This window comes from Trichomonas vaginalis, chromosome II (genome assembly GCF_026262505.1).
Source record: "Trichomonas vaginalis G3 chromosome II, whole genome shotgun sequence".
NCBI classification, from domain to species: Eukaryota; Parabasalia; order Trichomonadida; family Trichomonadidae; genus Trichomonas; species Trichomonas vaginalis.
In genome coordinates this window covers 9,027,910-9,053,222 of record NC_067204.1, presented here as the reverse complement: position 1 = coordinate 9,053,222, position 25,313 = coordinate 9,027,910, and the positions used below count along the sequence as shown (strand labels likewise).

Here is a 25,313-nt window from a genome sequence, read left to right as displayed (position 1 = left end):
GGAATGAAGGAACAACACTGGAATATAACTCGATGACAAGTTCATCGAGTCGAAGATTTCGCCTTTCTGGGAAGTACTGGTGCTTCAAAACCTTGAAATGTGATTCCGAGATGTTGTTTGTTCCATCTCCTTCATTTCTATAGCGAAGCATCCACCTGTCAAGATGATGGCGCCACTGTTGGTCAAAGTATTCACGGGCAGCAGGTTCCTCATTTAAAATTTCTTCTAAATTGTTGTAAACTTCATCAGGATCAATTTCTTCTTCTTCAGAACCAAAGACCAATAACTTCATTAAGTTATAGAAAATTTCGAAGTTGGAACGATCTTGAAACTTTTCAGCCTTTCTCATGACAGCGCGCAACACATGAACGCCACACCAAATGATCTGGCATAAGGGGATGGCTGTTTCAACAGCATTTGTGATTTGAGGTGCGCAGTCCATTGAAAAATAAGATGGTTCGCGATTGATGGAGCCAAAATATGCTGTGAGACAAACTTGTATATTTTCACTTGTGTCGGGCCAAACGAAAAAATACAAAAACGGAAAAACAATTGATTCCGCGAATTTGCCAGTGACGGCATAAAATGGTATGCAAGAGCGCAAGAGCTAGTTAGTATGACTATCTTCAGTACTGTGGCACTGCGCGCCTCCGTACACGACTTAGTGGTTTTGACACTTTACAAAACCGTTAACGTATATTTTACAACACAACCGTAACACCAACTTAACCTTAAATATATACAAAGCCGCTAACCACTAACGACTTCACTAACGAATTCACTAACGACTTCACTAACGACTTCACTAACGAATTCACTAACGACTTCACTAACGAATTCACTAACGACTTCACTAACGACTTCACTAACGAATTCACTAACGACTTCACTAACGAATTCACTACCGTCCTCACTAAATAAAAAATAAACTTATTTTTATTTTTTTTAAATTTTTTATTTCATTACAAAGACATGTCCGACTACATTTACTATGACTCTTTCCCAGAACGTTTCCGTGAACTATTCAAAACTCAAGTAAAACTGAGAAACATGCATTTTAACAAAGACAGACCCATTGACGATGAAAGAAACCCTGAATATATTATAATACCTTATGATGCTAAATTTATTGCATACATTCCTTATGGACGTAGAGGAACGAAAACTATTTCAACAAAGACGAAAAATTATTTCTGGAGCGATGAAGAAAATTGCCTTATCTACATAAGTGCATACTTAAATAAAGCTACATATTGTACAAAAGAAGGTTGGACTGGATTTGAGCTCTACATATACGACGACGATGGAAACAGACGTTGTGTATACCCATACGATAATATGTACCATTGTTTTCATCAAGCATTAAACGAATACATAGTCAGTAAGGGTCTCATTCCTGTTGAGTAGATATGCTTTATTTTTGTTCTGTCATTTATATAAAAATTAATGATATCACCACCCTCACACGTATGAAAACATAGCGCAAAAATAATGTTTAAGTGAAGTGGTGAAATCTCACCTCTTTTTTCACCTGGTTTTTCACCATCTTGAATTCATTGCTTTATAACTCTCTTCCTTTCTCCAACTCTTCTAACTTCTTCCTAAGTTCAGCAATGTTGTCCTCATGAAGTTTAATCTTTCTCAAAATTCCTTCTTTATCTAATGGTTGCTTTATCTTTCTAAACTGAACTCTACCATCCTTCATAGTATGAATGTAAAAACCTTCTGGAATAGTTCCTGATTTAATGTATTCTACCAAAAACTTTTGCTTCATTGCTTCAGTGACTTTAGTCGTCATTTCAATCAAATAAAAATTTTAATATTAAATAAAAATAACATTATTTTTTCAGTAAGGAAACGCAGGAGTTTTACGATTTATTTGAGGAGTAGGTTCTGGTTTATATGTTCGAGTCGGTTTAGGAGTTGACTTTTGAACAGGAGTTTGTACTTTCATAGGTTCAGGAGTCATTGAAGGTGTTGTTTGTGAAGGCGTTGGTTTTGATGTTGGTGTCGGAGTTTGTTTAACTTCAGCTACTTCAGTATTATTTACAACATTTGCTTTATTTCTTTTCAACATCATTACTGCTCCTGCTGTAGCTAGCAAACCTAGTGGGAGACCATATATTATATAGGGACTTGACCAAATGCTATTTTTGACAGGAGCTGGTGGAACACCTAACCTTGGTGAGACTGCTCTTTGCCATTGTGCAGCTCGTAAGAAATATTCAATAGGTGCTCCATAATTGTTTGGTAAAGTTTGTTTCACAGATGGTGAAGGTTCACGAGAGCTTGATGAAGAACTCATTTATAATCTTTAAAAATAAACGTTCATCCTTTATTCCTCACTGTCGTCCGCAGCTAAGTTATAGTCGTCAAGTCTTATTATTGGTATGCCATTAGCACGCACCTGAATGGCAAAGCAACAATCCCTCATAAATCCAATAAGTGGCTTTGGTACATTTTCAGTTGCTAGTTCAATAGGTCCTTTAACAGACAATTTGTATGTTATTGGAGCAGTAGATGTTTGACCCTGCTGGAAGCAAAAGTCCACTTCAGTTGGAAAACCACATAAGAAATGTGTGTTGTCATAGCTATCCCATTTATGTTCCACACTACCATCATCCACCAATGACCTCATAACATCTTCATTAAATCCTATCATATCATTGTTTGTATTGCAAGCGTTCGCAACCATTTCATAAAATACAGGTCCATATGATTTTTCAGGTTCTGCAGGCATATTTCCATAAGCTCCCATGGAAAGCTGAAGATATTTAAACTTAGGGTTCTCAAAATTAACATAATAGTTGTCTTTCTTTCTAAATAGTGCCCAAATACTTTTAACATTAATAGGCGTATAAGCTGCTGTAAATGTTGCACTTGAACTATCTGTATTCTTTGAGAATGAACCGTCCATAGGAATCCAATCCATAACTTTAACAGGAAAACATAAAGCCTTGTTTGTATAATGTTCTACAAGTTCTGTATAAATGTTAGGGTCTAAAGAGAATGACTTTGGATGAATGAAACATTCATTAAAATCCATCTTGTTCGAAATAGTTGCTGGGTTACAGTTGTAATAGTAACTGTTCCACTAGCTTCTACTGCCTTCGTTATCATAGTGAATGGTTCATTCCATGGAACAAATTTATTTGTCAGTGGATTTGAATCTGAAGCAAATGCAACTTTAAGAGTTGGATTGAAAGCAATGATATCATTTACAGATATAGATGTGCATTGTAATGCGTCGCTACTGAACTTTACTTTAAGCTGAATGTTACCAGCAAATGCAGGAATAAATCTTATAGCTTCTAATGGAAGGAATCTTCTAACAGGAATTCTTAAACGAAGCTTAAAATCAAATGATTTTCCTGCTGTAATTGGACCACTAACAATTTGTCCTGTTCTGCATGTTCCCGAATGACTCCATACATCTTCATGTCGAGTCTTTGAGAAAACATCTACTTTCTTTATTTGTTCGGTAGTTTGTGAGTTTGAAGTTATATATGCTTCTTCTCTTGCGTTGTCTTGAGAATATACGATACGACCATTTGCAAGGATTTGATATCCAGCAACTGCATAGAAAGCGTCATCGAAACCAATCCAAAATCCTGGTGGGTTTGTTTTATTGAACCTGAACCAATTTCTTTATCTGCAATAAATTGACCTTCCATTTTATACGTAATGAATGTATTGTAAAGGTCCAACATATTTTCACCAGGAGGTGAGAGATTGAATGTTACCCATGTGTTATCTTTAGCAGTTCCAGGTTGTGATGGAATCTTTGCGTCAGAATATTTTCTATTAGTGTCACCAATTTGAACTGCATTGTCTATGATATCGAAATATGAGCGAATCTGATGAATATGCTCTGCTGGAGTAAATTCGTTTAGCTGTTCGTTCTGCATGTATTTACTTCAGATAAAAATATCTATTTACTTCATTATTCTCACTCTTCTTCTTGGCATTCGTGGTGGAAGTTGTTTTTGACATTTTCAATGAACTGTACATTCTCTTTTGTCTCAACTTCTTTCACTGGTGGGTCAGGGTTCTTTGACTCGGTTTGCTTTTCAATGAAATTCACGAACTTTGCAATAAGCTCTTGGTTCGTTGTTGAAAGTACATCTGGCTTCTTTTCTTCTTGTTCTTTTGGTGGCTCAGTTTGAACAGAAGGTTTTATATGGGCTTCACCCTCGGTGCCATGCACCTTAATGTTGTCGCCCTCTGCATTCGCTAATGGAACCTTTCTTTTTCTTACATATATTTTACCATCTTTACTCTGACTTACATAATAGAAAGGATGTTGTATTCCTCTGGCGTCATTTAATATAATAGACTCTCGCTCTGATTTTGACAAGCTCATTTTACATCGGTTAAAGTTTTAAGTTAGATTTTTATCCGCAGTCAAATGACTCAGACAAGTCATACGGACAAGACCCAAGGGGTCATAGATGTTGAAGCATTGAAGAAAGAAATTCGCGAGCAAATTTTATCCGAACTGAAGGAACAAAAACAAGAACAAAAGCCAGAGAGACCAAAGAGAAAACTTAGTGAAAAACAACTTGCTGCATTAGCTGCTGGAAGACAAAAGAACCCACGTTTGCTGGCAAAAAAGCTAGAGAAGAAGCAAAAGCAAAGGAAGAACAAAAAGCTAAAGAAGCTGAAGCAAAGAAAGAGTAAATGGTTTATTTTTATCCGAATTAAATGTATAGACAAATACCTTTAACTGTTGCGTTCAGTAGTGAAAACCCTGACGTCAAAATAAAGGGGAACAGAGTAACGTTTAAGTTTCCAACAGACTGGATTGTGAACATAAATGAAGAGAAGTACATTGGCATAACAAATATGTATATAACACGTGCTTTCAGAAAGGTTGACTTTATACTTCAAGTCGAGATAGAAAATGACGAACAGTCTTTAAGCGCCCAAAACATTCACATATACAAATACTTTAAAGACGATACAACATTGTTGCAATGTATGATTTCATTTAATGAGATGTTCGAGAAAAAGTTCAACATTGAAGTACAAACTTTACAGCCTTTACGTGAGTTTCTTGCACAACTGAAAGAAGAAGGTAGTCGCCACAACTTATAGACTTTCATTATGAATTTAATGAAAATGAAGATGGAACTCATGACTGTAATTCATTGTATTCTCACCATTCAATGAAGTCGCTAAAGAGAAAGAAAATCCATTACGTATAAGATTTCAAATCTCTGAACCAAGTGATGATTTCAAGAATGTTTTCAATTATGATGCAATGCTTCCGAGGAAAAATGAATTTTCAAAGATTGTAACACCTGGCATTTGGGATAGAAAGCAAGCTATATTATATTCAAACTTAAGTAAGGGAGTTGAAAATGAGTTCATTGGTCATACAAGAACTTCACCACTTCCTAACCCTAAATACTATAAATTAACTGGCTTCAATCGTGAGTTTTGGATAGACATGTTCTCCACTCATGACCATAACTGCCCAGTGTTCTTACCTCCAGACCATAAGGACTGTCTCTACATTGAAGCACAACTCTTAAACTCTACCATCGCAGTATTGTAAAATCTACGCTAGCTTTATTTTTATCACGAATGACCTCATTGCTGACAAAAATAAATGACCTCATTGCTGACCTCATTCATGACCTCATTGCTGACCTCATTCATGACCTCATTGCTGACAAAAATAAATGACCTCAGAACTTCAACTTACGAATAAAGCTTGTTTTAGTCGTTATTGAGAAGTTAAACTTCTCTTCAAAGCAAGGTTGACATGACTTACATAAGTCAAATCCAATCTCTTGACCGTCATGAAGTGCTTTGTAAAGTTTCATTAAACTGAACTCAGAGTCTTTGTCATATGTTCCTTGCGGAACCATTAAACCTTTATCTTCATTGTAATAGCATTGTATAGCTTCAGGAAACATTTCATTAGCGGTTAAAGCAATAACATCTTGCTTCACGCCTTTCATTCTGCAGTGAAATGCAACTTCATTTAAATCGTTAGTGAGTAAGTCTATGTAGGTCTTCTTTCCACAAAATATTGACTTGTATGCTAAACTTTGTTTATCTTTTGTGATTTCTGCAAAGTCGCTATGAAATTGACCAAGGTTTTTACCAATGAGAACTCTTCCATAACGTTTCTCAAACTCTTCAGCTAAACGAGGGATATCTTCATTGTAGAGATGCATACCGTCCGTATCGCTATAAAAGATGTCCATTCCTAAGTCCTCAGCAGTACAGAATACTTCACACATTATTCTCTTCGACATAGACAGAATATTAACACCAAGTGGACAGAAGTTAAAGTGTCTGCAAATGCTTTTCGTTAGCTTGAAAATAGTTTTATCTGAACCATCCAAACCTTCGAACTTCACTATATGGTTGTAGTTTCTGATGGCATATCTTATAGCATCTTTGTCATTTACTATGGTTATTTTTGACTCAATAGGAGATAGAATAGTTTTGCCATAAATACTGTTCAGAATGAGCTTTATATTTTCTTGCAAAGGATTTCCTTCTTTCTTATACTTTAACCTTAACTCAAACAACTTCTTTACTTCATCTCTTATTCTAATATCTCTGTTTCCATCGTAATAGTATCCTTGCAACACTTCACATTTGACACCTTGATATTTTATGAGGTCTTGTAATGTTATATGGTCAACATACATTAAACAGCAAGTGTTTGAACTTCTGGGAACGTTAAGTTCTGGATTTAGTTCAGGGTCACAAACTATTAAAGGAAAGTGTCTATGTATTCCAATCTCTGTTATCTTAATGAGAACAAAGAAGCCAGACATAAACTTTTCACCAATGGGTTCCTTTTGGTCGTCATTGAATAAATGTCTCATGAGATACTCTGTGCTTAACATTTCTTTCTTCATAACCTTTGGAATTCCTTCTAAAGTATAAAGTCTTGCAATTGCTGATGGATATAATGAAACAGCGTCGAAGTCAGCAATGAGTTTCTTTTTGCTCTTTTGTTTAATGTTATCTGATAACATACATCTTCCACCTTGAATGCATCTCGAAATAAACTCTCTTGGTTTATTTGAGAGGTCATAAAGATTTCCATTCGGGAAGTATACTCTGTTCTCAAACAATTTGTTAGCAATAGAACAAATACTAACGTAGTCATAAACGTTTAAATCAAACTCTTTCATTAAGTCATTGCGGAACTTTACAAAACCTTCTCTTAAAATTCTTACATCTTGTTTGCAGTAAAACGTGCTATATTTTTCTAAGTCGAAGTGGTTTTCATCTATTCTGCAACCTTTGATGGAATCTATGTTTTTCATGAATGTATCTGCATCCTTGACAAACTTACACGCTTCAGAAATGACACCAGTTCTGTTGTCATTTGCTAACAAAACTGCTGTAGTAGTTGTATGGAAATACTTCTTTCGGTCCTGTTTGTAAGTTAAACATAGCAGGAAATAGTTTAAGCTTCTTATTTATAACACTGTAAGAGTCTTTTATAATAATTGCCCTTCCTTTATATAAGCCAGTTATTTGCATTGTTCGTGAACCTTTAATGATGGGAGTTCCTTTCACTTCTGTCATGTGTCTTAAGATGAAGTTTATATCATAACTGAGGTTATGGAAATATATTAAACTCTTGTCAGGAAGTCGTTCCAAAAATTCTGTTGCACAGTTTGACCCCAAATGCTTTCACTCACTGAACCATCTTCACTGTCATAACAGATGTTAAAAGCTTTATGAAAGCCATCTACTGCACTCAAAGTCAGCAAAGAAAACGTGCTCAGGAATGAACTTGCACTTATTTTTATTTACTTCTTTTGACTCGGCTTTCTTCTTCAGTTGTACACAATACTTTGGAGCATATGTCAAATCTTTAAATGGTGCAAGGTTCTGTTTATATAAGTCAGTCGTATATGTGAAAAGTTCTCCATAAGAAATAGGTTCGAAATATTTGCACTCCCACAATGTTTTCATAACATCCCATAACGGTGTTGTTCTATCATAACGAACTACATATTTGTTCTCTCTCTTTGTATAAATCTTCATCTGTTTCTCAATGTTCATTCCACCACACTCCTTCAAGATTTCTATATAGTTGCGAATGAAATATGTTGTCATTGGTAATCTTTCATTTAGCATGTAGTGGTGTTCAACAAGAAGTAAGTCAATAGTTCGAGCAGTTTCACATTCTTTTGGTATGTAGTGAATTATTCTGTTATCTTTGGAGTCATTGAAATAACCAATGGTAACATTGAATGCTATACCTGTTGCGTCGGAAATTTCTTGTACTTTACTTTGAGGAAAGTCTCTAACACGAATGACTTCTCTCATGTGGTCAATAGTTTCTTCATTTACTCCAGCCTGAACAAGCATAAACGAAACAATTGTCTTCTGTCATAAGTGTTGCAGTTCTTTTGTTCAGTTCATTGAAGATTTGGTAGCGTTCAAGATTTATAGGTAATGTGCAAAGATACTTCCAGAACTGACCGCTTCTCTTCTTATAAAACTTCTTTTCACCAAGGATTTCATTCCAGAAGTCATCTATATCTTGTTTATCTCCTGTTTGTTTAAGTCTGTTCAATAATCTTTTCTGTCTTTCTGTCAGTGTGCTTTCATCTCTATATGGTCTCTTTTTTGGTTTGCCTTTCTTTACATCTGACATCGTTAAGCCTTCATATTCTGTTAAATCATACATCTTTATTTCGGTAAGATTCTTTATGTTTGTCAAGAAGAAGTCATAGTGCATTTCAACAATACCTGCAGCATTTGCTTCTATCTCTGATATAAAGTTCTCCTTCAAGAGCTGATGTAGTAATGTTCCAATATTATTGAGGTTTAACGTAGAACATTCATACTTTCCACCAAGTTTATAACATACCATCCATCTTTGTTGGGAGTTTATTTTAATCTTCTCTAAGAGTCTCATGAAAACCTTACCGAAATGTTTGTGTAAGTAGTCTCTGTTTGGTTCATCTAAAGCTTCGATGTTAAAGTCAATGAGTCTATTGCCTGACTTCACATTTCTCTTCCTATTCTCTTCATCTTTCTTTAACCATCTCTCACCTTCTTTTGGTTTGTCGTCAATGGAACGAATGACATCGTTAGCTTTGCGAACTTGTTCTATAGCACTTTTAAACATCTCTCTTCTCTGTTGTTTCAGTGTGTCGTCTCTCTTTCGTGTTTCACCAACGTTTGAGTTCGTAAGTTCAAACATCTCTTGACGAACATCATGCGAAAGAGCTTTACGAGTATGACCAACGTTTGCATTTGTTATGTCAAACATTTCTCTTCTTACTTCATGAGGTACTGAACGTCTATGATATAAATCAATAGCAACGTCATTTAAAGGAAATGCTCTTGCATTTATGAACTCATGAATTCTATCATAAGTTATTTCACCATTGTAGTCATTGAGGATGTCAGCGAGTGATTTTTTGTTTGTCGCGTAATGTTTTGCAACATCTATGTTAGCTTCTGTAAGAAGTTGTTTTATTTCCGAGTGTTCTAACTTAGACAACTTCCGATACATCTTTAGTAGGAAATAAAAAAATTTCTTAGAAAAAAATTAGCTTAGATTTTTTAAGGCTAGTTTTAAAATATTTCGAACTTTTTATTATAATGAAACACATGCAAGATTGCAAGTTCTTTTCATACAATGCTCTCGCTACTGCCATCAAGAATGAGTTCAATGGTGCTTCAAACGTCAATGTTATCTTTAACAAGAAGTTTGTGAAAGAATCTAAGTTCGGTCAGTATGTCAGACCATTAGCTATTGTCATTGACCGCAAACGTTATACTTCACAAGAGTTAGCAGTAGTTTTGAAACAAAAGAGTTTCTTCGTGAATGTCAAAGATACTCATTATACTGTCATAAAGAACTCTAACATTGACTTCTTCAGTATTGCTATGAATCTTTCCGAACAGAAAGAATATAAGAAGTGTGAAACAAATGTGAAATATTATCCTTCATCTCTGAAGACAATAACGAACAAAGATGTTATACAGAAATTCTTACCAAAGGTTGAAGAAGCTTCTATTGACATTGACGAAGGAAGTGAAATGGTTGAAGAAATTGACCCTGACGTCATTTAAGCAAAAATATATTTTTGGTTAGTCTTCATATCGACATTTTACAACAATTCCCCAATGTATAAACTTTTCATACGCTTTTTCATAAGCTTTATATACCTTCAGAAATTTTGCATAATCTTTTACATGTTGTTCGTTCTCTTCTTCTGTCATGAGTTCCGAATATTCTAAATTCATGTTCTTTCATATGAGATAAATTTTATAAAAAATATAGCTTAGATTTTTTTATTCTTCCTCTTTGAAGTTATCGAAATATTCTGTTATTTTTTCCTTCAGTAGCGGTAAGTCTTCTTTGAATGTAAGTATTGTACAACCTCTAATATCATAATGTGTTTGAGGAAGAGTATTTTTGACAATTTCCTTTATTTGCTCATTCGGAGTCATTGAAATCGGTAAGTTTTCACGATAGAACCAGTTTCTGTCAGATTTATATATTTTAGCGAGGTCATAAAAGCTCTTGTTGTTTCTTCTGACTAAATGCAACATAACCATATCTTTATCTTCTTCTTTCTCCAACTCTTCAGTATATATCATATACTTATAACTCTTTTCCTTTCCTTTTGGTACTGAACGCGGTATTCTATTCTGTATGCTTTTGTCTTTGGATTCAATGACTTCATTTTTTGCTTGAAGTTTCTTTTCCATCTCTCCACGTTCTGCTTTATATAGTTCATCTAACATCATGAAAATATAACAAGCATAACGAGGTGAAGCCCACATTGCTACAGCATTTACTAAAAGTCTATGAACATAATATCCTTTCAAACCAGGAGCCAAATTCTTGCGATTTTCGTACGGAATCTCTTCTCTCGGTTTTCCGAGGGAAGCAATCATATGAGGAAATTCTTCTAAAAGTTCTTTTGTCTGTTGGTTTTCAAACCAATGATATGATTGCTTTGTAGAACGAAGAGCATTCATTATACTTTGCATTTGGTACATGTCATCTTTGACCGAACGAATGAGGCGAAGTTGTTTGTTATATTGTATGTACTCGTATTCTTCATTTATGGCTTCATGAACGATAGCAGTTGTTGTGTTCTCTGATGTTGACATATCTGTTCTTACATACAAAATAAAAAAATAAATAAAAATAAAACTAACTTTATTTTTCTGTGTTAAAGAAATGTTAAAAATAAACGCTTTACATGTATTTTTCAGCAACTTCGTCAAATAATTTTATAGCTTTATCTATCTCATCTACTTCAAACGTTTCTTTACCTTTCATGGGAGCACCATACATTTTCTCAAAAACTTCAAGCAGTTCTGTTTCAGCAGCTCTCATATCATTAACGAACACAACCTTGACTCTATTGACTGTACTGTCATATCTTTGAGTTATATTATATGTTCTTCCTATCTTATATCTCTTTGTATTGAAGTCCTTCGGTTTCTGAACGATGTAAAGTAAGCCTTCACTGCAACGTTCTGAGTCGAATGAACCATAAGTTATGAAGTTATATCCAACAACTGGGCCTAACCATAACAAAACTATTGGTATAAGACTTTTGTCTATAAGATATGCTCTTGTTCCATGAAATGCTACTGATATCATAAGCTCAGGATTTCTTGTCAAAATTTTCTGAGTTGAAGCATTTCTAACCCAGTCGTTTGTTTTCTTTCCAGATGGAGATATAATGTCTGACAAAGAATATTTGTTGTATTTCTTTGAGTATCTTACGTTTAAATCACCTATTCTAACCACTTTGGTGTCATTGTCAATCTTTCTAACTGTTTCAAACTCAATGTTTGTCATTACTGTTCTTACATACAAAATAAAAAAATAAAATTAGCGTTATTTTTCTAACTAATGAAATTCATTATTTTTGTTGCTGAATTCAATAAAAATATTTTTAGGTGAAGAGGTGAGATTTCACCTGTTTTCTCACCTAATTTTTCACCCCAGTTATTTTATAAGCGTTTTACATGGTAAACGTTATTTTTTAAATTTTGTGAAAACTCAACGGTTTGACACATGCCCTAAAAATTATTTTACTCAGAATTTTGTTGCTGAATTCAATAAAAATATATTTTAGGTGAAGAGGTGAGATTTCACCTCCTTTCTCACCTAATTTTTCACCCCAGTTATTTTATAAGCGTTTTACATGAATTGTACGATGTATATTTGAAATTCTAAACAATTTCGTAGCTTCTATTTCTTCTGTCAGTATGTCAAAAGTTTTAACAATGTCGAAAGTTTCTTTATACTTCTTCTTGACGTCAGATAGAAGGAAATCGTCAGCTGTTGGATAGTTTTTGTTCAGAAATGCTAACATGTCCATTTTATCGTCTGCTGGTTTCTCTACTTCTTTCTTTAAGTCAGCATAGTCGTTTCTCATACGTTCTATCTCTTTGACGGAGTAGTTATATTTCCTCATTGCTGCTTTACATTTTGAACATTGCGGATTCATTTTTGCGTTATACATTGAAATTTGACCTGCTAGAAAACTAAGGCGTCAATGGTTTTCTTTAACTCAAAAGTTGTTGGTTTTATTTGTCCATTCCATATTTTACATCTTTTATCTTTATCTCTTATCTGCCATACACATTCAGCAACTAATGAAACAAAGTTGTCGTATGTCTTAAACTCCCCAGATTTATATATGTCAGAGATGTTCTTATATACCATGTCGCAATCTTTGTTTATAACTTTATGGTTGCAATGAAAACCAAGGAATTCATAGTTTACTTTACGTATGAACTTCTTTATTTCTACTGAATCAGTTGGTTTCACTTCTATTTCATCGAATTCATGAATAGTTAGTTTTTGCTGCTGAATTTCAGGCAATTTGGGTAAATGGTCAATAATGTCCTGCATGTCATAAAGATACTGTTCATTTGTTTCATCTTTCGCACTACAGTCTAAATTACTTGTTAAAAGTTCTTGCTTAATTCTTTGTATTTCTGTCTCAAAAGTATATGAAGAAGGAATAAAGCTTTTCATCTCTACCAACATTGACGTAGGATTCATGACTAGCGAGTTTGGTGCTGTAGTTGTTTGAATTGTTGTTGTGCCGATTGTTGAAATCATATCTTTTATACAAAATAAAAAAATAAATAAAAATAAAACTAACTTTATTTTTTCTATCTTAAGGAAATTCATGAAAATTCACGAGACCCAAAGGGTCTGAGCCGCTAAGCGGTGAGGGTGAAAAAACAGGTGAAAAAAGAGGTGAAATCTCACCTCTTCACCTAAAATATATTTTTGTCTGATTTACATCTAACGAAAAAGTTTAGAAGAACTTTCTTATTCTTTCTGGCATATTTTTGTCTTTCCAGTACTCCCGCTCTAATGGTCCCAGATGTGTTGGTTTAGATTCTCTCAAGTTCTTAGATGGTATAACATCTTCAACGCCTCCTTCATATCTTACTTTATAAGTGTCATCGTTTGTGTTATAGCCAAGTATTTCAATAACCACTCCTCGCTTTGCTTCGTCAATGGTTTCAGCAAGTTTGCCATTACTACTTTCAACTAATTTATGTCGAGGGTAAAATGCAATGGAGTCGTCGGCAGCTTTTATAAGATATCCATTACCTTGCGTAGAGTCTACGATATAATAATTTCGACTTAACCTTAAACGTTTCTTTGTCAACGGTTTGTCGTCAAGAACTACACGAACTTTTGTACCAGGAATGAGGGTAAATTGTGTTGAATTTCTGATATTTTGTGTTTGGCTTCGTTTCTTTTGTATATACTTTTCTTCTTGTTGTTGTGTCATTGAATTTGGTGTATGTCCTGTTGTAGAATGTGTTGAGGAATTATATACTTCGAGAAAATGTTTCATTGTTTCTTCGGTAAAGTCTCGCTCTTGATTTAAATCTCTGAGAGTCCTTATGAAGCGGTTTATGATGCCGAGTATGTTATGGTTATGGTCTTCAGTAGTGTAGTGAGTTATGTTATGCTTAATGAGAAAATCTGTGATTTCATTGCTGAGGTATGCACTGTCTTGGTCTGATGTTAAAGTACTTGGGCTATGTTCTGCTACAAACTTTTGTAAAACTCTTAACACTTCACGAGTTCCTTTATTCCTCATTGGATATGCATATGCTTTACGAGTGTTAACATTAATGAAGATGAGGAATGGTTTATGTCCTCCATTTCTGCTTTGAATGAGAGTGTCAAATTGGTATGCGTCGGGAGTGTTGGAGTAAATTGGTAAAAAGTAGTCGTAAGGGTTTATTTTTGTTTGATGTACAACATTTTTGTCAAAGAACCTTTTCACTTCAGCTCTGTTAGTAAATCCCCAACTTTTTGCTGCTTCATTGAACTTCTTAAATGACCTCCATGGATGTTGTTCGAATACTTCTTTCAAACTCATTTATGTAAAAATAAAGATTTTATTCTAGGCTCAAGCGCGTTCATTGAACGCGGTACCATGCATAAACTGTCATATAAGGTGGCATATAATCTTCACCCGAGCCTGTTGGATTTGTTGTAAATGTATGTGAATGATTTCCTGCGGTTCCACAGAAAATACCTGTGCTTGAATCTACTGGGTCAGTTGTGATATCATATCTATTCATTCCCCATCTATCCGAACCCGCTGCAAGATTTATATAACCTCTTTTTGTTATTGAATGTGAATGATTTCCTGTTGTGTTTGTCGTTCCTGTATGAGTGTGCGGTGGAAGGTTTGCTTCTTTAATTTTCTTCGAACCACCTGTTTGCTTTGAAGAGTTAGCACAGTATAAGAATTTGTCTACAATCTGCTGCCACGTACCAAAACCTAAAACTGTTTCTGGATTTGTTGAATTCATTGACGTATAAATAGAACCAACAGGATATATGGTTTGAATAACCTGAGCTTTCATTGTTTGAAGCTCATGTTTAACGTTTATAACTTTATTGCCATCTTTAATATTATGTTGTTTGTTATTAAACCGTTTCTTCCTGTTTTTGTTACTATTTCGATGCATGCTTTAATTTCTTTAATCTTGATTGTTTGAAATTCTTCATGTGTATGGTTCTTGTCGGCTTTTCCATTAAGCGCAGCATTTACTTCCGACTTCTTTGCATAATTTTCATCTACATAAGTTTTGTCGGCTTTCTTATCTAACATTGCTGGTAGTTCGTATGCTTCAAAGTTTCTGGCATGACCTTCAATGTTCATACATCTGTTATCTAAATTGTTTAGTGTATCTTTTACGCTTGTACTCGGATTTAATGAAGGTGCACTTGAACCAAGGGTATAGTTCAATATTACATCGTCTGCTCTAACAGTAGTGAAGGATTCATGTGTATGGTTCTTATCTGCTTTACTATTTAATGTAGCTTGAAGTTCATTTATATCGGAGATATTGTGTTTATGAGATTTCAAAACTTTGTTCGTTGCGTCAAGTTCATCTTTGTCAGCTTTACTATTTAATGTAGCTTGAAGTTCATTTATATCGGAGATATTGTGTTTATGAGATTTCAAAACTTTGTTCGTTGCGTCAAGTTCATCTTTGTCAGCTTTACTTTTAATAGCATCTTCAACGGTTATTTTTGACTTAACTCTCAAAGTAAATCTTGGTTCAACTAATACACCGTTAACAGAGAAACTAGAAGCATAAATTTCATCGTTATAACCAAATGCTTCTGGTGCTTTACTTGTGTCATACTGTACAGTACAGTGTATGTCATAACCTTTAGCACGAATGTATTTATATCTTCTTTCATTAACATCTTCCGTCTTCACTTCTTCAGTTCGTGTTAAATATCCATGGTAGTCCGTTATAATCTGTTCATCTGAACTTATATAATGAACATGGTTTTTATCTGCTTTATTATCTAATTTCTCATTAACATCATTCACTTCTAATTCAACTCTTCCTCCAGAACTCTTATTATCATTTATTTTCTTCATTAATTCCGTAATTACATCATAAAGACTATATTCTGTTTTCGGTTTTGTAAATAATGAGTCAAAATTTCTTTTCATCATTACATCGCTTACATTAATGATATCAGCTATACCTTTTTCATTTATTCTCTTCATTAGTTCTGCAATAATGACGAATATATAATCTGTTAATTTATTCTCTTCATCGAGGGTTATAGAATGTTTTGAAATCGAATCATTAACGCCTCTAAATAAATCAATAACTTCAGGATACACGTTTTTAATGTCTCGAATAACCCGACCAGTATCCTCTGGTTTCTTCTCTTCTTCGTTTCCGTCGTTACGCGGCTTTATGTCTCTAACCATCATCAACGCAGTCATAACCGGAGGGTTTGTTGCTACCTGTTCGAAAATCCGTCCGTTATGTACGGTATATCTAAATAATTTCTTTGTGTTTGTTAAAACATTTGAAACAAGTCTTTTAAAACCATCTACAAAATTTCCTGTTTCACCTAATGTTCTTGCAGCATTTACAAGCTCACCCATTCCCGCTTTTGACCCCAAAAACGTCCATATTGCATTTATTTCACTCTGTATTGTTGTCCATTCAGCAAAATTAATACCCGCATTCGCTAAGCTGAAAATGAAATTCAGTGGATCGAACTTAATTCCACCTGCTTTTTCAATTTCAACGAACTCACTAACATGAGATTTTAAATATTCTTTCGTTAAAATCGTTTTTCCGGATGTCATGCTGTTAACGGAACTATCACCATCAAAAGTTAACGAATTCAATTTCGTCATTGGTGCTTTTATTTCATACACCGCTTTATCTATAGTTTTTGGCTCACCTTCTTTAGAAGTGTATGAAACATTAATGAATGAATTATATGTATTCATGAATGAGTTAAAATCAATGATTTTCATTAATGAAGCCTTTAATGATTCATTAACTGTTGAATCCCTTAAAACAATTACTGAACTGTCATTTATGAAAGGTACACTGCAAACCGTCGAGTTTGGATCAAATGCTGTAGTTGGTGCAGGAATATTAATGATATAAGTCATTAAATCATTAAGTGACGTAAATAATGTTGTCGTTTTTGATTTAATTTCTTTAGCATCTGTTATATATGGTAATTTTATTTCTGTAGTTTCTGAATTAAAGATATTCGCTAAAATGTTTTGTAAACTGTTTTGAACAGCAGTATAAACCGTTGAATTCGGAACCCTTACGATTTCACTATCCTTAATAAAAGGCATTGCACATGGCGTAGTGCTTGGGTCAAATCTTTCGGGATTATAATTCAACATATATTCTAACGCTTCATGAACAGACTTATATACTGTTGTGTCGTTCTTCATGACAACTTCACCGTCCTTTATGAATGGCATAGTACATGGAGTTAAAATTGGGTCAAACTTTTCATAGTCCTTCCATGTTATATATTTCTCAGTATTTCCATCACTGATAACAATATATTTGTCAGTAAGTGTGAGAGAGTATTGACCAAAATATAAACGTTTAGCTCTGTCAGCTTCATACGCATATGCAGCTATACTCATATTTTAATGAGAATAAAATGTTGTTCTATTTGCAAAGTACATACCCGAACGAATACGGGACAGTAAAACTACAAACAAACTTAGGTCTACAGAATGAGCCACTTGCATTCAGAATGGTTGACTTTAATACTATTGCTTCATTCGTTATAACTGACGAAACAGATTTCATGGAGATTGAAATAGATGGAAAGAAGCACGAAATAAGATTTCACAATAATGTAGAATATAAGATGGAAACATTAGCTGGAGTGTTAAATGCTCTCATAAATACTACAATAAACAAGGATAACGAAGAAAACTTAATGAATGTTAAACTTATTGCAGGAGTTTTGAAGTTCAGTTATGCGAAGGAGTTTAAGATAACACGAATGAGTCATAGAGTACAACTTCTTTTGGGAGCATACCATATGACATTTCCTTTGAAAAGTGTTGACAAAACGATTGAGATGAAATCTGTTCCATATGTATGTTATGGCAATTGTTTGTACATTGAGTCAAAAATAGCTAATGTCACAGGTATTTCAGGAGTTAATAGTAAAGGTTCAGTAGAATATAAATCCTTCTGTTATGAAGTAAATTCAATGTTCATTCCAAACGTTCCTGTCATAGCAACTCATTTAGGTAAATGGGTTCGCATTAGTCCTCATAATTTGAAAGACATGCAATTCAGACTTGTTGACTTTCAAGGAGAGCCTGTAGAACTGAAGGCACCAGTGCGAATGACTGTTGAAGTTGACTTTTTAGAAAATATTAAATGCAACAGCTTACAAGAGAACTCAGAGCTAAAAATATAAAGTATAAATGTTATGTATTAGGTCATGAACTTTGGTTGTTGTTGTTTGATGAAACAAATGAGTTAGTTATGTCAGTCAAGAGAACAGAAAAATATTGTGTTAGTGAAAACTGCACCAAGTCAATAAGATTAGGTTTGCATTATGAAGATGAATTCGATACTGTTGAAGAAGTTTTGGATAGATACTATAAGTTGCTTTAATTTACTAAAACATATTTCAAGCAAAGTTTATATTCTGTTGAAAGTTTTGTATACTCGTTCGAATATTTATACTTAAACTCAACTCCTGTAGTTCCTGGTGTTTCAATGATGCGGATGTTACCTATTTTCATGAATATTGGCGTTTGACCACAGCATTCGATTTCAGGGTCGAGATAGTCAATGACACATTGTTTCCCTGTTATTCGTGAGATAACATTTTCAAGGTCCTCCTTTGTTAGAATTATTTGGTTCTTACTTATAAGATTTACCAAAAGCTTCTTATCGTCTTTGAGTAATATTGTTTGATATAACTGAAGAAGGTAATGGTCTACGTTATCTGAAGGATTTGTTTGAACATTTGTGTAAGGGTTGTCGTTGGCTTCTCTTGAAAGAACTTGGTCCAGTGGTGGATACTCTAACTTAACATCTGATGTAGCGTTAGCGTTTGAAGCTGAGTTTAAATTCACCGACTTAAGTTCTGGTTCTTTTTCTTTCAAACACTCTGAACTATAGTTCTTTATGACAATATTGTTTGTCGTTCGTGAGTCAACATTTGATGTTGGTTCAATTGGAACATTAACAGCACCAGCTAAGATGGATTTGCTTCTCATTTCATATAGAATAAAAACCTTTTATATGTATGAAATGAACAATATACTCGACAAGGGTTTGAATGTAAAGCTAACGAATGAAAATATTGTTGAATTCACTGAGACAGGAGCTGTGTATAAAGACGTAGAACTACTGAACAAAAGAGCTAAGGGAAGAAGCAGGAATATGAACAAAGGGTGGAAGCCTATAAAAATTTATGTCAATGATGGCTCAGGAGGTTCAAACATAAAGTCTGCAGAAAGTTATAGAGTTTATGCTCTCAAAGGTGAAAAGCCTTCATTTAAGAACAGCTATTCTAACGCATATCCTCAAAAGCTAACGGATGGGGAAGTGGATGATATGAATGACAGCAAAAATATTAACAGAAATGGCGACAGAGATGCATGGAATTTGTTTACCATCAGTCAATTGATAGGTTAACTTTAAAACAATGTTGGTCGTTCCCATGGAATATTTTTGACTTTAATGGTATTAGTCATGATATGAATCTCAAGGTATGAACGAGGAGAGATGAGAGACTTATATGCTTCCCAAATTTCTTCAAAAGGTAATGTTATACCTGACTGTTTCCAAATGAGTTCAATATCATAGCGTGAGAAACCTTGAAAGATAACGAAGTCAGTTATGAGACGTTTTATGTTTAAAGCAAGAAAACGCCATGTTTGCATAAGTATTGCTACAGTTAAATGGTAATGTCTGACTTTAGTTATGATGTTAGCTAATGGTGAGTCTGGTTTGACACTAAACCTTTTCCGGCGAAGTCGTCACAAACGAGCAGAGTGTTTGAAGGATACTTTTTGAAGGGGTATTTTGAAAGTTTTGATAGAATGTAGTTTGTCAGTCGTTTCATATCGTAAACTCCTGAGTACTGACGTAAGTGGTGTTTGTCAATAATTCTTTCCATCTCCTCAGAAGTCTTTTGCATTCCTGACTGTATGAACTCTACGATGGCATAATATTTCTCTTACGTCGAATGTAACGTTGAAGAAATTCAATGAGTTCACTGTCTGGAACTTTAACGACAGAGGCTTGAAATTTTGACATAAATGTTTTCGCTGTTGAATCCATAGAGTCTGAAGTTGCTGATATAATGATTTGGTCATAGTAAGAGTCTTTACCTAAACGCTCTGTTATGAGTATATGACGAATGAGGTTAAATGTCTTACCTGACCCCATCTTTCCACAATAGAAATACACACCATTTGAACAGAATTCATAATCTTTGCTGAAAGGAAGAATAAGAGAAGAGTTAAGTTTGTCTGTAGTTTCATTCATGTCTTCATCTACGTCATGTATTAAATGCTTCATTTTATCTCCATTAAAAATGCAAGTCAGAAATATTCAGAACATAGCACCGAGTCTAACTGACAAGAGTATAAAGATATACTATGAACACGTTATGATGAAACCAACCAAAATTCAAGAAAGTCAGTATACTTATGAATATCCAAGACACTGGGTAGAGTATGTAGGAGGTGAGAAAGCTATTGAAATAAGACAAGTTAGAAGTATTCCAGCAGGAAGAACAATATTATTGAAGAACTTTAATGTTTTGAGATATAATGATGAAACAAAGAAGCAAGATAGTTTCCCTGTTGCTGTGTATGTGAACTTAGATACAGGAGATGACATGAAAGTTTTTAACACAAAGCTTCAAACGGTAGTGAAAGAACAACTTACTGCAGAAGGACACCCATTACCTTCAGAAGTTACCATAGCATATAATTTTGAAACAAATGCAATAGATTTTAAAGTCGTCTCTGCAAAGAAGTCAGGATTTACATTTAATGAAGCAGATGTATATTCGAATGAAAACTTCAAAGCTATTGCATGGTTAGATAATGACGATTGCTTTAAGAAAATCTTTAAATTCAGTGACTCAAAGATGTCAATAGATGACCTTCGTGGAATGTTACCATCGACGTTTACAGTAGAAGGTTCAGCAGGATTGCTTACAAAATTGTCAATTGGTGGTATTTGGTCTCGTGAGAACATTGTTATAAAATCCAGTATAAGTGAATTTGCTGAAGAATCTATATTATGTCTTTCAAACTACATGTATTCGCCGCCGAAGCATTATAGTATAACAAACTTTGTCAGTAAGTTTAACATAAGACTTGTCGAACCTTCTTCAATGAAAGATGTTGTGCTACCTAAAGATGGAAAGGATGGACTCATTATTGAGATGATTTTAATTGCATATTAAATGAGTTTGTTCTTGAAGGTCATTCATGATGAAATAACTGTTGTAGAAGATGTTAGCAATTGTTCAGACATTTTATTGAGAATAGATGAGATAAGAAAGAAGTTTATGAATGAGAATGTTTATGTTTCATTGACTTTCTCCAGTAATGAGAACTTTTATGAGATAATATTGAAGAGAGATGATTTTAATATGGTGTAAATGGTAGTTTGGGCAGCTTTAGGAGCAATGGGAACAAAAGCATTAGCATTTGGAGCAAAAGCACTTGGAGCTTATGACGCAGTAAATAAAATGAGTGGAGGAAGGGTTTCGAAGACATTAGATGCAAATAAAGGAAGATTGGAGGCTGGGTTGCAAAGAAGTTAAGATTAAATAAAATAGGGCTCATAAATAAAGCATCCAATTTGGTTGCGACTGAGTCGAAAATGCTTTAGGAAAGGACGATGAGTTTTGCAAAACATGCAAAAGACTTTAATGACCAGATGAAAGGTGAAACAATGCATTTAAATAGAGTCGATGGAACTAAAGAAAATGTTTCTTCTCCACTAGTAGTTCTTCCGTATGGTCCCTATGGAATGTATGGAAACCCTTACGAAAAGACCATTTGACCCATTGACTGGTGGAAGTAATTGGTATCATTACGGACGAAGAAGAAAGACAGTCAAGTTGGAGACAGATGTTAAGAAAGCAACTAAAAAGAAACCAAGGAAGAGAGTTATAAAGCAATGAATTCAAGGGTGAAAAAACAGGTGAAAAAAGAGGTGAGATTTCACCACTTCACCTAAAATTATTTTTGTGCTATGTTTTCATACGTGTGAGGGTGGTGATATCATTAATTTTTATATAAATGACAGAACAAAAATAAAGCATATCTACTCAACAGGAATGAGACCCTTACTGACTATGTATTCGTTTAATGCTTGATGAAAACAATGGTACATATTATCGTATGGGTATACACAACGTCTGTTTCCATCGTCGTCGTATATGTAGAGCTCAAATCCAGTCCAACCTTCTTTTGTACAATATGTAGCTTTATTTAAGTATGCATTTATGTAGATAAGGCAATTTTCTTCATCGCTCCAGAAATAATTTTTCGTCTTTGTTGAAATAGTTTTCGTTCCTCTGCGACCATAAGGAATGTATGCAATAAATTTAGCATCATAAGGTATTATAATATATTCAGGGTTTCTTTCATCGTCAATGGGTCTGTCTTTGTTAAAATGCATGTTTCTCAGTTTTACTTGAGTTTTGAATAGTTCACGGAAACGTTCTGGGAAAGAGTCATAGTAAATGTAGTCGGACATGTCTTTGTAATGAAATAAAAAATTTAAAAAAAATAAAAATAAGTTTATTTTTTATTTAGTGAGGACGGTAGTGAATTCGTTAGTGAATTCGTTAGTGAAGTCGTTAGTGAAGTCGTTAGTGAATTCGTTAGTGAAGTCGTTAGTGAAGTCGTTAGTGAAGTCGTTAGTGGTTGGCGGCTTTGTAAATATTTAAGGTTAAGTTGGTGTTATGGTTGTGTTGTAAAATATACGTTAACGGTTTTGTAAAGTGTCAAAACCACTAAGTCGTGTACGGAGGCGTGCAGTGCCACAGTACTGAAGATAGTCATACTAACTGAGCTTATAAGTGGAATCAATGTGATAAGTTTGTATTTGATGTGAAAAAGCATTTGCTTCGAATGGGGCGTAATAGAAAATCATACGATCTGGCTCGTGAATAAACTCGATGAGATCATCTGGAGAATGACTCTTAACCATGTCGACAAAAATTGCAAGAGATGTAACATCATCCGCTGAGAAACGGGTATTGATTGCATGAAGGCGTTTAGAAAACTTTTTTAAAGCATCTGTAGATTGTCGAAACATTTCCGGAATGATCCCACTATCAAATGGGATATTAAGATCTTTGAAACACCTTAATTGTGCGTAAACACGGTCTTGATTTGATTCAAAATATCTTGTTAAATAGGATCTATAAAAATATGATGTAATTTGTTGTGATTTGTTTGGAAAAGGGGCAGAATGATTGTGGGTGTTAATACATTTTCGTATGTGGTACTTGTCATCGGGAAGTGTATCAACAAGGAAGCGACATGGACAATTCGGCCACTTACAATTAAATTGGATTTGATTTCTTTCTTTCCTAGTTTTATATGAATAACTACAACCTGCTTGGATTTCTTGTTGCACTCGATACTTAAGCAACTCGATATATGTGAGTTCGTGATCTTGGATCTGCATTAAAATGAAATGATTTGAAAGAATAAAGAATTTTGAATATATTGGTCTTATTTTGATAAGCTTGGTCGTGTTTTGAATAGCTTGGCCATCTAATTCAATTATGATCTTTGAAAATTAGGTGAAATAAAACTAAACATAAATGTAAAACTAGGGATATGAAATTTTGGTTGTACACCACTTGTATGTGCCGGATACCATTGTGTCAATTTTTTTCTGAAATTAACTTTAAAAGTACTAAGGAAGATCATGAGATATAGCAATATATGTTTAAACCAACTTATATTTTGGTTGTACACCACTTGTATGTGCCGGATACCATTGTGTCAATTTTTTTCTGAAATTAACTTTAAAAGTACTAAGGAAGATCATGAGATATAGCAATATATGTTTAAACCAACTTATATTTTGGTTGTACACCACTTGTATGTGCCGGATACCATTGTGTCAAATTTTTTCTGAAATTAACTTTAAAAGTACTAAGTAAGATCATTTATTTTTGCATAATATAATGCCAATATGGTTTCTTTTGATTTTATTTCATTTATAAGCAAATCAGATTTACCCAAAAACTCCACTCCATAAGCGTTCATTTGCTAAATTAAAAAGTGACAATGGGCTAGTCTGTCCCTTTCTCATTTTTTTAGCAGTAAAAATCAGAGAGCTTGACCAAATATGTAGCTTATTCGTGCTAACTAAATTGATTTTCATACTTTATTTTAAAATAAATAAAGATCGCAAGAATTTAAAAAGTTTAATTTTATATTATATACTCTTCTAAACGATTAAAATTGTATAAGTCTCTGTGTTCTAGCGGTTAGGATCCAACTTTCACACGGTTGGGATGCCGGTTCGACTCCGGCCAGGGACAGTTTTTTGTTAAAAATTGAATTTTTATTTTTCACTATTAGTTTTTTTTAAATATTAGATATCATGTTGTATTTCATGGTTCTAAAATTTTTCTTTTCAAAAAATTCATGACTACAATTTCATTCGATGAAATTAAAGATCCCCAAGAGCGCGAAATGCACGAGAAATATATGCAATTAGCATTAAAAGCAGCTGATGATGCTTTTGATGCTGGTGAAGTTGCTGTTGGATGCGTTATTATTCATAATGGTCAAGTAATCGCAAGCGGAGGCAATCAAACAAATGCAAAAAATGATGCTACAAGGCATGCAGAGTTAGTCACGTTTAAGCATTTAAAGGAATCTCGTAGTGATTATAAACAAATTTTAAAAGAATCAACTTTATATGTTACATGTGAGCCTTGCATTATGTGTGCAAGTGCAATAAAGATGATGGGCATCCCTAGAGTAGTTTATGGCTGTTTGAACGATCGTTTTGGTGGTTGTGGATCTGTTTACAATATTCATACACATGAAATTATGCCATCGTTACCAAGTTATGATGTAATATCGGGGGTTCTCGGTGAAGAAGCAATCGAAGCACTTCGTCGTTTTTATGGGCGTCCAAATCCCAAGTTACAATGATTTTTTATATTATCTGCACAGTGTATAAGGTTTATCATGATGAAGTCATTATCCAGAATAAGTTTATTCTCAGATTTCTGGAGATTTGATAATATTTTGATCTGTTTTTTTAAGAATTCAATATATGGATTACATAATATTGATTTACACCTTGAGATCAAGGTATTTCAAATCATGCTAAGTAATAATTTTGTTATTTTTCTTATGTTGTTAAAAATTTTTTCCATTTTTTTAAGAGTTTTTCAACAGGCACTTGGTTCATGAAGTTGGATCATTTTAGAGCAATTACATTTTATATAATGATAAAGATTT

At 34.0% G+C, this 25,313-nt stretch overlaps 15 protein-coding genes, 1 non-coding gene and 2 pseudogenes across 18 annotated transcripts, besides 3 other annotated features; 7 read left to right on the top strand and 11 right to left on the bottom strand.

Annotated features, from left to right (window-relative positions):
• Window positions 1-609: part of a mobile genetic element that runs on past the window's edge.
• Window positions 610-22,887: a mobile genetic element.
• TVAGG3_0511700 (uncharacterized protein) lies at window positions 973-1,407 on the top strand (the record flags this gene model as incomplete). The annotated part of the gene is made up of 1 exon (XM_001297769.1): window positions 973-1,407. One exon carries the CDS (start codon window positions 973-975, stop codon window positions 1,405-1,407), a length of 435 nt encoding a protein of 144 aa, XP_001297770.1.
• Window positions 1,847-2,305, bottom strand: TVAGG3_0511690 (repellent protein 1 family; the record flags this gene model as incomplete). The annotated part of the gene is made up of 1 exon (XM_001297768.2): window positions 1,847-2,305. The coding sequence occupies one exon, from the start codon at window positions 2,303-2,305 to the stop codon at window positions 1,847-1,849; it is 459 nt and encodes a 152-aa protein (XP_001297769.2).
• TVAGG3_0511680 (uncharacterized protein) lies at window positions 3,501-3,599 on the bottom strand (the record flags this gene model as incomplete). Its single annotated transcript, XM_051236966.1, has 1 exon — window positions 3,501-3,599. A coding segment is annotated over one exon (99 nt), but the record flags the coding sequence as incomplete, so codon positions are not given.
• On the bottom strand, window positions 3,936-4,363 carry TVAGG3_0511670 (annotated as a pseudogene). Its single transcript has one exon. A coding segment is annotated over exon 1 (428 nt).
• On the top strand, window positions 4,409-4,680 carry TVAGG3_0511660 (uncharacterized protein; the record flags this gene model as incomplete). The annotated part of the gene is made up of 1 exon (XM_051236965.1): window positions 4,409-4,680. A coding segment is annotated over one exon (272 nt), but the record flags the coding sequence as incomplete, so codon positions are not given.
• On the bottom strand, window positions 5,694-6,671 carry TVAGG3_0511650 (organellar and viral DNA polymerase type B; the record flags this gene model as incomplete). Its single annotated transcript, XM_051236964.1, has 1 exon — window positions 5,694-6,671. The coding sequence occupies one exon, from the start codon at window positions 6,669-6,671 to the stop codon at window positions 5,694-5,696; it is 978 nt and encodes a 325-aa protein (XP_051094788.1).
• On the bottom strand, window positions 7,330-9,265 carry TVAGG3_0511640 (annotated as a pseudogene). Its single transcript has one exon. A coding segment is annotated over exon 1 (1,936 nt).
• Window positions 9,601-9,880, top strand: TVAGG3_0511630 (uncharacterized protein; the record flags this gene model as incomplete). The annotated part of the gene is made up of 1 exon (XM_051236963.1): window positions 9,601-9,880. A coding segment is annotated over one exon (280 nt), but the record flags the coding sequence as incomplete, so codon positions are not given.
• On the bottom strand, window positions 10,297-10,989 carry TVAGG3_0511620 (KilA, N-terminal/APSES-type HTH, DNA-binding family; the record flags this gene model as incomplete). Its single annotated transcript, XM_051236962.1, has 1 exon — window positions 10,297-10,989. One exon carries the CDS (start codon window positions 10,987-10,989, stop codon window positions 10,297-10,299), a length of 693 nt encoding a protein of 230 aa, XP_051094786.1.
• On the bottom strand, window positions 13,302-14,387 carry TVAGG3_0511610 (integrase core domain containing protein family; the record flags this gene model as incomplete). The annotated part of the gene is made up of 1 exon (XM_051236961.1): window positions 13,302-14,387. The coding sequence occupies one exon, from the start codon at window positions 14,385-14,387 to the stop codon at window positions 13,302-13,304; it is 1,086 nt and encodes a 361-aa protein (XP_051094785.1).
• On the bottom strand, window positions 14,428-14,880 carry TVAGG3_0511600 (phage tail repeat-like family; the record flags this gene model as incomplete). Its single annotated transcript, XM_051236960.1, has 1 exon — window positions 14,428-14,880. One exon carries the CDS (start codon window positions 14,878-14,880, stop codon window positions 14,428-14,430), a length of 453 nt encoding a protein of 150 aa, XP_051094784.1.
• On the bottom strand, window positions 14,904-15,734 carry TVAGG3_0511590 (keratin-associated protein family; the record flags this gene model as incomplete). Its single annotated transcript, XM_051236959.1, has 1 exon — window positions 14,904-15,734. A coding segment is annotated over one exon (831 nt), but the record flags the coding sequence as incomplete, so codon positions are not given.
• TVAGG3_0511580 (uncharacterized protein) lies at window positions 17,570-18,250 on the top strand (the record flags this gene model as incomplete). Its single annotated transcript, XM_051236958.1, has 1 exon — window positions 17,570-18,250. The coding sequence occupies one exon, from the start codon at window positions 17,570-17,572 to the stop codon at window positions 18,248-18,250; it is 681 nt and encodes a 226-aa protein (XP_051094782.1).
• Window positions 18,447-19,061, bottom strand: TVAGG3_0511570 (uncharacterized protein; the record flags this gene model as incomplete). The annotated part of the gene is made up of 1 exon (XM_051236957.1): window positions 18,447-19,061. One exon carries the CDS (start codon window positions 19,059-19,061, stop codon window positions 18,447-18,449), a length of 615 nt encoding a protein of 204 aa, XP_051094781.1.
• On the top strand, window positions 20,387-21,268 carry TVAGG3_0511560 (uncharacterized protein; the record flags this gene model as incomplete). The annotated part of the gene is made up of 1 exon (XM_051236956.1): window positions 20,387-21,268. One exon carries the CDS (start codon window positions 20,387-20,389, stop codon window positions 21,266-21,268), a length of 882 nt encoding a protein of 293 aa, XP_051094780.1.
• Window positions 22,138-22,368, bottom strand: TVAGG3_0511550 (uncharacterized protein; the record flags this gene model as incomplete). Its single annotated transcript, XM_001312741.2, has 1 exon — window positions 22,138-22,368. A coding segment is annotated over one exon (231 nt), but the record flags the coding sequence as incomplete, so codon positions are not given.
• Window positions 22,888-24,145: a mobile genetic element.
• Window positions 24,146-24,307: 162 nt separating this feature from the next.
• TVAGG3_0511520 lies at window positions 24,308-24,379 on the top strand. The gene has a single exon. It is a non-coding gene; the product is annotated as a tRNA-Val (tRNA).
• A 39-nt stretch (window positions 24,380-24,418) lies between these two features.
• On the top strand, window positions 24,419-25,309 carry TVAGG3_0511510 (deaminase protein; the record flags this gene model as incomplete). Its single annotated transcript, XM_001312743.1, has 1 exon — window positions 24,486-25,001. One exon carries the CDS (start codon window positions 24,486-24,488, stop codon window positions 24,999-25,001), a length of 516 nt encoding a protein of 171 aa, XP_001312744.1.
• Between the last annotated feature and the right edge of the window lie 4 nt (window positions 25,310-25,313).